This window comes from Oncorhynchus gorbuscha, linkage group LG03 (assembly GCF_021184085.1).
Source record: "Oncorhynchus gorbuscha isolate QuinsamMale2020 ecotype Even-year linkage group LG03, OgorEven_v1.0, whole genome shotgun sequence".
NCBI lineage: Eukaryota > Metazoa > Chordata > Actinopteri > Salmoniformes > Salmonidae > Oncorhynchus > Oncorhynchus gorbuscha.
The window spans coordinates 60,500,800-60,514,959 of record NC_060175.1 but is presented as its reverse complement, the minus strand read 5'-3'; the positions used below and the strand labels follow the sequence as shown (position 1 = coordinate 60,514,959).

General features: G+C 41.3%; 1 protein-coding gene across 1 annotated transcript in view; it reads left to right on the top strand.

Annotated features, from left to right (window-relative positions):
• LOC124031651 (transmembrane and coiled-coil domains protein 1-like) overlaps nt 1-14,160 on the top strand; it is a 78,352-nt gene that overhangs the window by 12,549 nt on the left and 51,643 nt on the right. The window contains exons 2-3 of the mRNA XM_046343152.1: nt 1,337-1,380; nt 1,635-2,537. Coding sequence (XP_046199108.1) covers nt 1,956-2,537 — 582 coding nt within the window. The 5' untranslated portion in view covers nt 1,337-1,380; nt 1,635-1,955. The remainder of the gene's footprint in view (nt 1-1,336; nt 1,381-1,634; nt 2,538-14,160) is intronic.

Below are 14,160 nucleotides of genomic sequence, written 5' to 3'. Positions count from 1 at the left end.
CCAACGGCTTGCACGCGAGTTACCGCTCCACTATGTCTCCCTGTTATTGGTATCAGTACAGATACCAACATGAGCAGCAGCTACGTTTGCTACATACGGACCGTTAGTGGAATTCCCGCGAGAGAGTATCGGTTAATGTGATTGGATGTTAATTATTTGACTAGACTACCTGTGTTTGACATTGTGTTGTTACCACACCAGATGTTTCAATTGTATTTTTGGCAGTGAAACGAGGCTACTGCAGGCGAGGAAAGAAACCTCACCCAAATGTATAGCCCGGTTGGAAAATATAAACTGGACTGTTTGAAAATGTGAAAAAAAGTCCACTTTTAGAAAAAAAGTGACCCCATAGTATAACCGTTTATGGTTCCATGTAGAACCCCTTTTAGTTCCAGGTTTAACTCTTTTGGGTTCCATGTAGAACCCTCTGTAGAAAGGGTTCTACATGGAACTCAAAAGGATTCTACCTAGAACCAAAAGGTTTCTACCTGGAACCAAAAGAGGTTCTTCAAAATGGACAGCCGAAGAACCCTTTTTGGTTCTAGATAGCACCTTTTTTTCTAAGACTGTATTATATTGAAGGCTAGTGGCTGATCAGTGGTCAGTATACTGCTTTGTGAATGTGTCAGTGTTGTTGTGTGCTGCTTAGTGACAGTGTGGGCACTGTGCTGTGTGCTGCTCTCTCTCTCCTCTCTCTAGGCCTATTGTGAAACTGAACAGCTGATTGTGTTAACTAGCTGTGACGTGGGCCGACCGTATCACAGCCTAATTTGTGTAGATTACACTGTGTGTGTGTCACTTGCATGTTTGTGTGTTCTTTGTGTGTGTGTGCATTCATGCATAGTCTCTTATGACTGTGCAGCTTAGGGAATATAGTTAGCATGTCACCCACCCCCAGAGCTCAGAATGTTCCTGACTCTGACTTGTTTTCCTCCCCTCACTGCCAGTACTCACTGTGACTGTCTGACAGGCTGCCTTCTCTTCACACTAGGAATATGTATCTAAGGAAATTACTGTCGCTCCTCGGCCTCAAAGGAAACCATGTTGCTTAGTGTAGATTGGCATAGGTTTTTTTTGGGTTGCTGCAGGTTAGGTGAGTTGGTATAGTGAGCCTGTGTTGCTGTGTGTTGTAGTTTTTGAGGAAGCCCTTCTCTCCAGACACCACTGTAGCGGTAAAGCAGAAGGATTTGAAATTTAGTGACGCCAAATGAGCTCCCAGAGGATCTGCCAGGGGACACAATACTTGGGTGTAAGGTTTGAGTGTTCATAGATTGCGTTAGTAGATTTGATTGAGACATTGATTGCTCTCTTTCTCTCTCTCTCTCTCTCTCTACAGGTGATCTTGGACACTGAGTGAGGCTAGGCAGTGTTGGGCTGATGGTATGTGGGTCTTTTCACTTATTTCTCTCTTTCGTTTGTTCCATCTCTGTGTGTCTATCTTTCTCCTTTCCCCTTCCCCCATTTTGTGTGTGCAGTGCCTGTGGTGTTAGTAGAAGTTGCCCCCAACATCTGGCCCAGAGTCGAGGTAGAACTTCCAACACTATCTGTTTTAGAGCATCTTCTTCTTGTTTGCTTCCTCTTGCTGTCCCTTGTTTTCACTCCCTCATAACCCATTTCCTCTCTTTCTATGGTAGACTACTAGGCAAGCATTATCTTTGAGCTGATTGGATGCATGTTGTGGACTCCCATTGGCCACCGCTGAACTTTGACCTCTCCTGTCTCAACCCATCTGTCCTACAGACAGACAGGCAGACAGTGAACCCAGAAACACACACCCTACTCTACTCTACTCCCCTATCCTACCCCCATTCCCCTGTGTATGAGAGTGCTGCACCCTCGTATGCAGAGAGGAGGTAGTGGGAGGTACCCAGGGGGGGTCGGGGGGTAGAGAAGGGGTGCAGGACTCAGGCCTCAAGAGGTGTTCTTCTCACTCAGACCACCACTCCCCTTCCAAAATGACCCAGAATTCCCGAGAGAGCATGGGCGTCCTGGGCCAGGGTCTGAAGCAGCTGTTCCAGCAGCAACGCAGACGCCTGTCCCTCTCTCGCTTTACCCTAGCCTCCTCCTCTTCCTCCTCTGCATCCTCCTCTTCCTCATCCTCTGTGATCTCAATGCGTGGCCCCTCTCTCTACCCTCACGAGGACTACCTCACCCCCCTCCAAGCCCCCTTGGCCTGTCCTGACTCTGACCCCCCCTCTGGTGGTCTCCTTGCCCCCCCAGCTGGTCAGGGTGCCGGCCCTGTGGGCACAATGAGGCGTGGGACTATGCTGCAGAGCCAGCACCGTGGGGGGAACGGGCCAGGGGCAGGGGGAGGGGGAGGGGGAGTAGACCGGGACCCCCCTCGGAGAGGCAGCCCCCAGACCCCCCACCGCCAACTTACCTATGATGCACAGAAGCATTCCGAACGCCTGCGCTCCTCCTCCTCCACGGACAACACCACACGAAGTAGCCCCTCCCCTGGGTACAATCCTGGATACGCAACGTCAGGCGACGTGGTGCTGTCGTCAGGATACCAGTCCACGGAGGAGACAGACAAGGTGAGCAATGTCAGCTGTCAATCATGTTAAGGTATTTTTTGGTTTGTGGTCATGTTTTATCTGGTAATGGATGTAATACAATCCTGTCCTACTCAGGTGTTCTTCATCCAACAGGCCTGCTCTTAAATATTGAGGCTTAAAGGGACTCTTCGGGATATTGGCAACCTTTATCTACTTCCCCAAAGTCAGGTGAACTCGTGGATAACATTGTTATGTCTCTGTGTCCAATATGAAAGAAGTTTGAGAGTTTCGCGAGCCAATGCTAATTAGCATTAGCGCAATGACTGGAAGTTTATGGGTATCTACTAGAGTGTGACACGTGTGTATGTATATGTGTGTATAATAATGTTTCTGTCCTGTAATGCTAAATGCTCCTGAGCAGAGGCAGTGCTAATCCAGGCTCAGGTCAGAGGTACACACACGCATGTCTACTCAGATCCGTCATAAACTGGTATTCCTGAGCCCCGACTGCCCAAAGACTGTCCCAAGTACGTCTAGAGCAAATATGATATGCATTATCCTAGCAAGATAGCCAAACACCCCTCTCTGGATGTTTCAGAATGGTATGTTCCACTGTAATTGCTTACTGCCATGTAGTCAAAAGACGCTGTCTCTTAGATTCTCAGTTATTTAGTTACAGTATATGTTATGAGACATGTGAAGATGAATTATCCACTGGAGGAAGAACTAACACTGAATGTTCTAAAAGCATTTCTGTCATGTCAAGAAGAAACATTTGATTTTAACAGTAAAGTAGACATGCTGTCTATCCACATAATACACTAAGAAGAGCTCCTTGTGTTGTAGGAGCACTGAGCTTTTATGAGAATTCTTATCATGTTTTGGAAATTGTAAATTGGAATTTGGAAATTGTAAATGCTTGACATGCATCTTGCGTGATGCAAGATGTGGAGGTTATTTTTCTGCATCCATGTGTATGTGTGTTGTTCTGTGTTCAGAATGTACAGTATGTGTGTATGACCTCTCAGGGAGTTGATGCTTGTCCATCTGTGATAAGATAGGTCAGAGGACCTCTCAGGTTTTGCATTGAGAGTTCTGTACCAGACACTGCTATAACCGCACGCACACACGCACGCACGCACGCACGCACGCACGCACACACACACACACACACACACACACACACACACACACACACACACACACACACACACACACACATACACACATACACCCAATGACAGCCTGGTGGACAGTGTGTAAGAATAGACCACTTGTGTCTGAAAGGACAGAGCTCAATAACAAAGGGAAGCTGACGCAGGGGAAGTACATGCAGTATTTTCCTGCTCATCTAGCATGCTATGTTCTTTTAATACCCTCTGGTGAAATAGCCTCTCACTACAGTAGGTGTGAACGGTGTTAATTTGTGTTCACTTGACTTTATCTAACGTCTGTATTTAGTTTGAGTGCTAGACTATTTTGTCATTCAACAACATTACTACCTCTTGTTGCCGAGATAGACACGTTGGCTGAAAGAGAAACAGACTGGCCCCAGTGAGAGAATATAGATTTTCAGCCTTGCTCTCCTCTCTGAAAGTATAGCTATAGCCATACCGGTGTGTAAATGCCTGATGTTTGTCCTTACTGCCACCAGATGGCGGTGTCATATCAGATAATGGTTGTAGTCTGATCTGCGTGTGTATATATAGCCATTTTACAGTTTTTTTTATAACTCTTCACACGGTTCTCCTAACTAACTTTCAGCTTGGCACAGCAGTTCATTTCACGTTCAAAATGCCCTAAAACTACCAAAACACTTCATACATGTCTCAAATCAGCTCGTTCTTCCACAACACGAGCAAAGGTTGTCTCCCAACAAGCACACATTGTCACTCATAAAACAATGAACTAAACAACACTAACAACAGGTAGCATTACACAATGTTTTCTTTACAAAACAAGAAGGACACCTTTACTGTTTAGAATTCACTGCAGTATATGTTACAGGGATGAATCAGACGTGATGCAATATGCTTCAATATGTTTTATGTCATGGCATTGAGTGATTCCAAAATACAATAATTTGTATATACACACCATCTACCGATACAGTAGCAATACTAGTCAACCCTATCTTATGCATTTGGCCACAGGTTCTCATCCATGTCACATCTTATGTCATCTTGGGCAATACACCTAGGAAAGAATATTTTGGAATGCCTGGTCCATCCCTGGCAATCTTCTGCAGATATGTCCAGGCATCCAGCATCCATTGTGTCCAGGATGGACATTTGATCATGTGGTTGGTGGTCATAAACCTTCCATCTCCATGAGGTAAATAAGTCCTATATGTGGTTGAGGAATGGAGAGAAAGGTGGGAGGAAAAGCGACACCATCCTGGGATGGGCTGCAAACCACTCTGTGACTACACAGGCGTGGTGAAATGCCACATTGTCCCATACAATTACAAAATTTGGCCGATTTCGCCTCACTGCAACCCTTTCCTCACCTGGCACAACCCTTCCATAGAGGTCACCCAGGAATGGAATGAGACGCTCGGTGTTGTATGGCCCAATTAGCGGTTTGTGTAACAGCAATCCATCAGAGGATATTGCTGCACACATTGTGATGTTGGCACCCCTTTGTCCCGGGACATCCACTGTGGCTCTTTTCCCAATCACATTCCTCCTCACCGCCGTGTTTTGGCCAAGTTGAAACCAGCCTCATCCCCAGAGATTAATATGTGTTTGCCTGGCTTCAATCTCCATGACTCTCTAAAATAAATCCACAAGGCAACATAAGAGTTAGGTTATTACGGTAGTTTACATTATACCTAAAAACATGCCATTGTGTGCCTCTGCCCTGTTTGGTTTTGTTCAAAACCAGTTCTGTATTTTATAGTCATCTTACCTGGACTTATTGGTTCCTGAGTTGCTTGACTCCATCAGAGTTTCTCTCAAAGGGGACAGTGTACAACTGCTTCATCCTGACTTGATGTTGTTTCAGGACTCTAGAAATAGTTGTCATGCTTACATTGTCTGTCAACACTCATCCTGAATCTCTGAGTTTTATGCCATTGTTTCTGATAACCATATCAACGATTGCAGTTTCCTACCCAGCAGTGAAAATCCTACCTCTCCCACCTGTAGGAGGTAACCGTTGGGTCCCATGCAGAAATACAAAAACGATTACACACAAGTAGTTTTGGAGGCTTTGCTCAATTTACTTCTGTAATGTGCAGTTCAGTCAGATGCCCTTGCAGAATGCACATCTTACCTGTTGTTTTGCCAGAAATTTTGCAGAATTGATGCCACTGTTGACCGTTGCAGATTTGGCTGCACTCTCGTCCTTCATAACACAACCCTGCTCGCTTAACCCGGAAGCACCAATGTGTCAGAGGAAACATTGTACAACTTGCGACCAGCCCGCCACAAGGAGTCACTAGAGCATGATTGGCCAATGGTCTCCCAGTCATGGCCAGCTGTGAATCAGAGAAGAATGCAGGCTTCCAGGAACGGCATTTCAATGAAGAGATATATGATAAAACACCTTGAGGATTGATTCAAACAACGTTTTCCATGTTTCAGTCGATATTATGGAGTTAATTCGGAAAAAAGTTCGACGTGTAGGTGACTGAATTTTCGGTTAGTTTCGTTAGCCAAATGCATAGTAACAAAACGGAACGTTGTGTCCTACACAAGAATCTTTCCGGAAAAACTGGACATCTGCTATGTAACTGAGAGTCTCCTCATTGAAACATCTGAAGTTCTTCAAAGGTAAATTATTTTATTTGATCCCTTTGCTGGTTTTTGTGAATATGTTGCGTGCTAAATGCTAACGCTAAATGCTAAGCTAGCTATCACCACTCTTACACAAATTATTGATTTTCTCTGGTTCTAAAGCATATTTTGAAAATCTGAGACGACAGGATTGTTAAGAAAAGGATAAGCTTGAGAGCAGGCATATTTATTTAATTTCATTTGCGATTTTTAGAAATCGCTAACGTTGCGTTATGGTAATGAGCTTGAGGCTGTAGTAACGCGACCGCATGCGGGATGGGGCGGACTATAAGGTTAAGTGAGAATTAGACAGGTCTGATGCTGAAAATGAAAGGAAATTATTGTCTACTTCACCCATATAATTTGTTTTCAAAAGAAATTGAGTGTAGTTCCAGTAGTTACATGACAAAAAAGTTATTAAAAACTTCTTAGGGATTTGGTTCCGCTGGCGGAACCAAATCAGCGGAAATTTCAGAGCGCCACCTATAGTTTTCGATAAAAATCAAACTTTCATTAAAACACACATGCAAGGTACTGAATTAAAGCTACACTCGTTGTGAATCTAGCCACCAAGTCAGATTTGCAAAATGCTTTTCGGAAAAAGCATGAGAAGCTATTATCTGATAGCATACACCCCCAAGAATACCAGACCTTCACCTAAGTAGTTCACTACTTCCCAATTGACACAGACATAGCAGAAAGATCAAAATGCCATGACCCAAAGGTTGTGAGTTCAAATCCTAGATGAGGACATGTTGAATAATAATGACTATAAATAAACATGCACAATGTAAACGTATGTCAAATATGTAGGTTGAAAACAGTTGCCTCACAAGTCCTCAACTAAATAGTACCCGCAAAACACCAGTCTCAAAGTCAACAGTGAAGAGGCGATGATTGCCTTCTAGGCAGAGGTCCAGTGTCTGTGTGCCTGCAAAATCTGCAGAGCTGGGAAGATTGTACCCCCCATATATATAAACCATATGCCATGGAATCGGTACATTGAACATCTCTTCCCCAACAATCTTGCAACTTATATGGCACAGCTGTCAATTTTTTGGTCCTTAAATGAAATTGGTATATATTTTTTTAATTTATCACAATTTTCTTTAACCATTTTTGGTCTTTAATGCAGGACGGACAGACAAGTTCCTTACTTTTTCCCCCTTCCACTTGCCTCTTCCATTTCTGTGGTAATGCTGCAATTAGTTGTTTGTAATTTTGGGTAGAGCAGACATTTACATATGTCTGTGTAATCTCCCAAAATATCGTTAGTTTTTAAATAAGCCTTAGAAAGTTGGTTGCAATTTCAGTTTAATCCACCTGCAAAGACAGATATTGTGGTTAAACTCAAATATACTAAATTATTTTAAAAAACGAATTTCTTATCAATTAAAAAAAGTAGAATCTTTGTAAATTATATCATAAATAGGACTGGTGGAGTTATGTCACACATGCAACCCATTTTATAAGAGATTCTTCAAAATGTAAATATTCCAGGCTTTTATATATAAACTCCAGTCATACTTTATCAAAAGCCTTTTCAAAATCAGCTTTGAAAACCAGGCCTGGTTTCGCTGATATTTCATAGTATTCTGTTTCCAGTACTTGTCATATATTATCTCCAATGTATTGTCCGTGTAAAAAACCTGTCTGATTACGATGAATAATATCTGACAATACCTTTTTAATTCTATGTGCCAAGCATTTAGCTAGAATATTTGCATCACAACACTGAAGTGTAAGAGGACTCCAATTTCTTTAATGGACTGGAGCTTTATACAGTTGAAATCAGAAGTTTGCATACACTTAGGTCGGAGTCATTAAAACTCATTTTTCAACCACCCTGCAAGATTTTTGTTAACTTCTCTAGGGTACGAGGGACGGTAGCGTCCCACCTGACCAACATCCAGGGAAATTGCAGAGCGCCAAATTCAAAAACAGATATACTCATATTACAAATTCATAAAACATACAAGTGTTATACATTGGCTTTGGCTACATTGGCTGTGTCAGATTTCAAAAAGGCTTTACGGTGAAAGCAAACCATGCGATTTTCTGAGGACTCCCATTTACTCAATAGATGTTTGTTTTTTTCGATAAAGTCCCTCTTTATATCCAATTATCCAATTTATATTTGTGTGTTTTGTACAGTAATCCACAGGCTCAAAGGCAGTCACAACAGGCAGACGAAAAATCTGAAAAGTATCAGTAAAGTTCATAGAAACATGTCAAATGATGTTTATAATCAATCCTCAGGTTGTTTTTAGTCATAATAATCAATAACATTTCAACCGGACAAAAGCTTTGTCAATATAAATGGAAAACAAGAAAGGCGTGCTCTCGGTCGTGCGCATGAAAAACCTCTGGGACACTGCAGTGTCCACTCATTCAGACCGGTCTTACTCCCTCATTTTTCAGAATACAAGCCTGAAACAATTTCCAAAGACTGTTGACATCTAGTGGAAGCCATAGGAAGTGCAATTTGAGTCCTAAGTCATTGGAATCTGTATAGGCAGTCTATGGAAAACTACAAACATTAAAAAATCCCACTTCCTGGATGGATTTTTTCTCAGATTTTCACCAGCCATATCAGTTCTGTTATACTCACAGACATTATTTTAACAGTTTTGGAAACTGTTGGAAACTGAGCGTTTTCTATCCAAATCAATGTATTCCTGCACAATAAGAACGGTAGTGTGTATTTTCAAAGAAGCTTGGATCATCATTATTTGGACATTATAGGTTAAGAAGCCATATCTGCTTATTGTCCAATTTTTTATTTATTTCACCTTTATTTAACCAGGTAGGCAAGTTGAGAACAAGTTCTCATTTACAATTGCCAAGATAAAGCAAAGCAGTTCGACACATACAACAACACAGAGTTACACATGGAGTAAAACAAACATACAGTCAATAATACAGTAGAAACAAGTCTATATACGAAGTGAGCAAATGAGGTGAGATAAGGGAGGTAAAGGCAAAAAAAGGCCATGTTGGCAAAGTAAATACAATATAGCAAGTAAAACACTGGAATGGTAGATTTGCAGTGGAAAGAATGTGCAAAGTAGAAATAAAAATAATGGGGTGCAGAATAAATAAATAAATAAAATAAAATAAAATAGTTAGAGTAGGAAAAGAGGTAGTTGTTTGGGCTAAATTATAGATGGGCTATGTACAGGTGCAGTAATCTGTGAGCTGCTCTGACAGCTGGTGCTTAACCTCTTAAATCGACCCTCTACTTTCTCAAACATTCTGTTAAAAATTGCGCAACATTTCAGCGCCCTGCTACTCATGCCAGGAATATAGTATATGCATATGATTAGTATATGTGGATAGAAAACACTCAGACGTTTATAAAACTGGTTAAATCGCGGCTGTGACTATAACAGAACGTGCGTTTCATCGAAAAGCGCAGGAAAATCTGATCACTGAAAATTGGAAAATATATCAATGCGCCACTTGCATGTATTGTCTATGGGAAAGCAAATTACCTGGAGCCGAGATTGCAATTCCTACAACTTCCACACGATGTCAACAGTCTTGTCATTTGCCTAGGCTTTGTTTCTTGGTCAAACGAAGAAGAGACAGCCCATTTCTTCAGGTCTCCGACCGGATATTTTGGTTGAGATTTACCCGGACATTATTTCCAGACGTAACCCTATAGAATATACATCGCCTCGTGATCAATTTGATTGCTTATTAACGTTTACTAATACCTAAAGTTGCATTACAAAATTATTTCGAAGTGTTTTGTGAAAGTTTATCGTCGACTTTTTTAATTTAAAAAAATGACATTACGTTATAAGACGCTATTTTTTTCCGTTTATCACACAGTCTTCATAGATCGATATCTAGGCTATATATGGACCGATTTAATCGAAAAAAAGACCCAATAGTGATTATGGGACATCTAGGAGTGCCAACAGAGAAGATGGTCAAAGGTAATTGTCAGGATTTGGCCAGGGTTGTTCCGGTTTTTGGTCACTAGATGCCCCCATTATGCCTTTTGACCTTTTGTTTTCCCTTGATCCCCATTATTATTTGCACCTGTGCCTCGTTTCCCCTGGTTGTATTTAAACCCTTTGTTTTCCTCAGTTTTTTGCTCTGTGTTTGTATGTTAGCACCCAGCGCTAGTACTCTGTGAACTCTTGTTGATCCCGGTAGACTCTCTTGTGGAATTCTGTTTTTTGTTCTTGTTTATTTTTGAGTATCTTTTGAGGCTTTTTTTATGCTATACCTTCCACCTTGTGGATTTACCTTTTTGTCTTGGAGGATTACCTTTGTTCTTGTGGAATTCCTTTTGAGGTTGTGGAGTTACATGTTTTCCTGAAGAACTTCACTTTTTACTTCATTAAATACACCGTCTCAAGTACTGCTGTGTCTGCCTCATCTTCTGGGTTCTGCCGACTATTCGTGGCTCAGTTGGTTAAGTGACTGTTTCTCACTCCGGAGACCTGGGTTCGTAACCGGGTCCTGACAGTAATGAATGTTTTATATTTTATTTGTGCGGTTTGTGTAGCGCCGACTATGCTAATTATTTTGTTTACGTCCCCTGCGGGTCTTTTGGGGTGTTACATGCTATCAGATAATAGCTTCTCATGCTTTCGCCAAAAAGCATTTTAAAAATCTTGTTGCCTGGATTCACAACGAGTGTAGCTTTAATTCAATACCCTGCATGTGTATTTTAATGAACGTTTGAGTTTTAACTAGTACTATTACCATTTAGCGTAGCACATTTGCATTTCCAGATGTCTAGATGGGATGCCTGCGTGTCAGGTAGGAGCAAGAGGTTAAAGCTAGTGAGGGAGATAAGTGTTTCCAGTTTCAGAGATTTTTGTAGTTCGTTCCAGTCATTGTCAACAGAGAACTGGAAGGAGAGGCAGCCAAAGAAAGAATTGGTTTTGGGGGTGACGAGAGAGATATACCTGCTATGGTGACATGTTAGCAATAACATGTTTAAAATAATCCATCCACCTTGATGATCTGTTTGGACAATTTGCACATTTGGATCCCATGGAACCGGATGGACCGGTACTCATCCTTCAAAAAAAGCACACAGTTACACCCACAGAACAGAAGCAGATCAAACGGCAAATGCATTTCCACCTCAATTTGTATTATATAAAGCCATTAAAATATATATATATATTTCAAAAATCCTGCTCATCTTATTTTCCATAATTAGCTATTCATATATGTCGTAATGTAGACAGTTTATGGAAAGGATTTTGACCTCTTTTTAGCAAACAATTATTGTGATTCATCCTGTATTGTCCCTAACATCTTTTACTCCCTCGCAACATTTGTGGGATTACACAGCCACACACACACACACACACATACACACACACTCCTTTACGTTGTTGATTGCCCCTCTATATCTGTCCACTCCTCAGTTTGTTCCCCGTGTCAGCATTATTACAATTTTGTTTTCCTCTGTCCAGACGCTGTCCGTATTCTGTTCCTGTCCGTGTTTAATTAAATGTTCACTCCTTGTACTTGCATCTTGTTTCTGGTGTCTGTCCTTACACTGTTGAAGATATTTGAAGAGGCGGGAGCAGTGAAATGTGTGTGTGTGTGTGCTTGAGATTCCACATTGCACACAATGCATCTGATAGAGCCACATCCTACCCATTCTCTTTATGACCCACTGTCTTTCTTTTCTTTTGCCTCCCTCCCCTCTTCTCTCATTTTCTATCTTATTCAAAACAAAGTAAATATTACACTGAGAAACGTTTCAGAGGAATAGAGACATTTCAAAAGTCATATTATGGCTAAGTACAAATAGTTAACTTCTTGACGCACCCATCCATTTAGCGGGATCCTTTTCATCAACACCCGCTGTATTGCAGCGCGCCAAATTCAAATTAAATTACAAAAAATATTTAATTTTCATGAAATCACAAGTGCAATATAGCAAAACACAGCTTAGCTTGTTGTTAATCCACCTGGCATGTCAGATTTCAATACAGCTTTTCGGCGAAAGCATAACAAGCGTTTATGTAAGAACATCTCTCTCAGTAGACAAAATATTACAAACACTAGCTGCCAAGTAGATTGGTCACGAAAGTAAAAAAAAAGCAATAGATTAAATCGCTTACCTTTGATGATCTTCGGATGTTTGCACTCACGAGACTCCCAATTACACAATAAATGTTCCTTTTGTTCTGTAAAGATTATTTTTATATCCAAAATACCTCATTTGTTTGGCGTGTTATTTTCAGAAATCCACAGGCTCGAGCAGTCACGACATCGCAGATGAAAATTCCAAATAGTATCAGTAATGTCCACAGAAACATCTCAAACGTTTTTTATAATCAATCCTCAGGTTGTTTTTAAAATATTTAATCGATAATATATCAACCGGGACTGTCGCTTTTTCAATAGGAGATGGAGAGACAATGGCTGCCCCACTCTGTTGTGCAAGCAAAACTCTGCGAACACCCAGCTATCCACTGACGCGATGTTATCTTTCTCGCTCATTTTTCAAAATAAAAGCCTGAAACTATGTCTAAAGACTTTTGACACCTTGAGGAAGCCATAGGAAAAGGACTCTGGTTGATATCCCTTTAAATGGAGGCAAGGAATCCAATGGAACTGAGAGCTTTCAGGAAAAACAGCAGATTGGTTTGATTTTCCTCAGGTTTTCGCCTGCAATATCAGTTCTGTTATACTCACAGACAATATTTTGACAGTTTTGGAAACTTTAGAGTGTTTTCTATCCTAATCTGACAATTATATGCATATTCTACTTTCTGGGCCTGAGGAATAGGCAGTTTCAAATGGGTATGTTTTTTAGCCAAAACAAAAATCCTGCCCCTACACTCAAGAAGTAAAAGTATGAAAGGGAAAATAAATAAACATAAATGTGGGTTGTATTTACAATGGTGTTTGTTCTTCACTGGTTGCCCTATTCTTGTGGCAACAGATCACACACATTGCTGCTGTGATGGGACACTGTGGTATTTCACACAACAAATATGGGGGTTTATCAAAATTGGATTTGTTTAAAAAAATTATTTGTCTGTGTAATCTGTGGGAAATATGTGTCTCTGATATGATCATACATTTGGCAGGAGGTTTGGCAGGAGGAAGTTCAGGTCAGTTTCCACCTCATTTTGTGGGCAGTGTGCACATAGCCTGTCTTTTCTTGAGAGCCAGGTCTGCCTATGGTGGCCTCTTTATAAGCTCACTGAGTCTGTACATAGTCAAAGCTTTCCTTAATTTGGGGTCAGTCACAGTGGTCAAGTAGTCTTCCTCGGTGTACTCTCTGTTTAGTGCCAAATAGCATTCAGGTTTTCCCCCCAAAAAATAGCCAATTCTTTCCAATGTGTCAAGTAATTATCTTTTTGTTCTCTCATGATTTGGTTGGGTCTAATTGTGTTGCTGTTGCTGTCCTGGGGCTCTGAGGGGTCTGTTTGCGTTTCCCGAACAGAGCCCCAGGACCATCTTGCTTAGATTCTTCTCTAGGTTAATCTCTCTGTAGGTGATGGTTTTGTTATGGAAGGTTTGGGAATCGCTTTCTTTTTGGGGTTGTAAAATTGAACGTCTCTTTTCTGGATTTTGATCATTAATGGGGATCGGCCTAATTCTGCTCTGCATGCATTATTTGGTATGTTTTTGCAGAAATCTGCATGCTGAGTCTCAATTTGGAATTAGTATTTGTGGTCATGACAACTGGACCTTTTTTTAACACCATTATTTTAGTCTTACTGAGATTTACTGTCAGAGCCCAGGTCTGACAGAATCTGTGCAGAAGATCTAGGTGCTGCTGTAGGTCCTCCTTGGTTGGATACAGAAGCAACAGATCATCAGAAAACAGTAGACATTTGACTTCAGATTCTAGTAGGGTGCGGCCGAGTGCTGCAGACTGTTCTAGT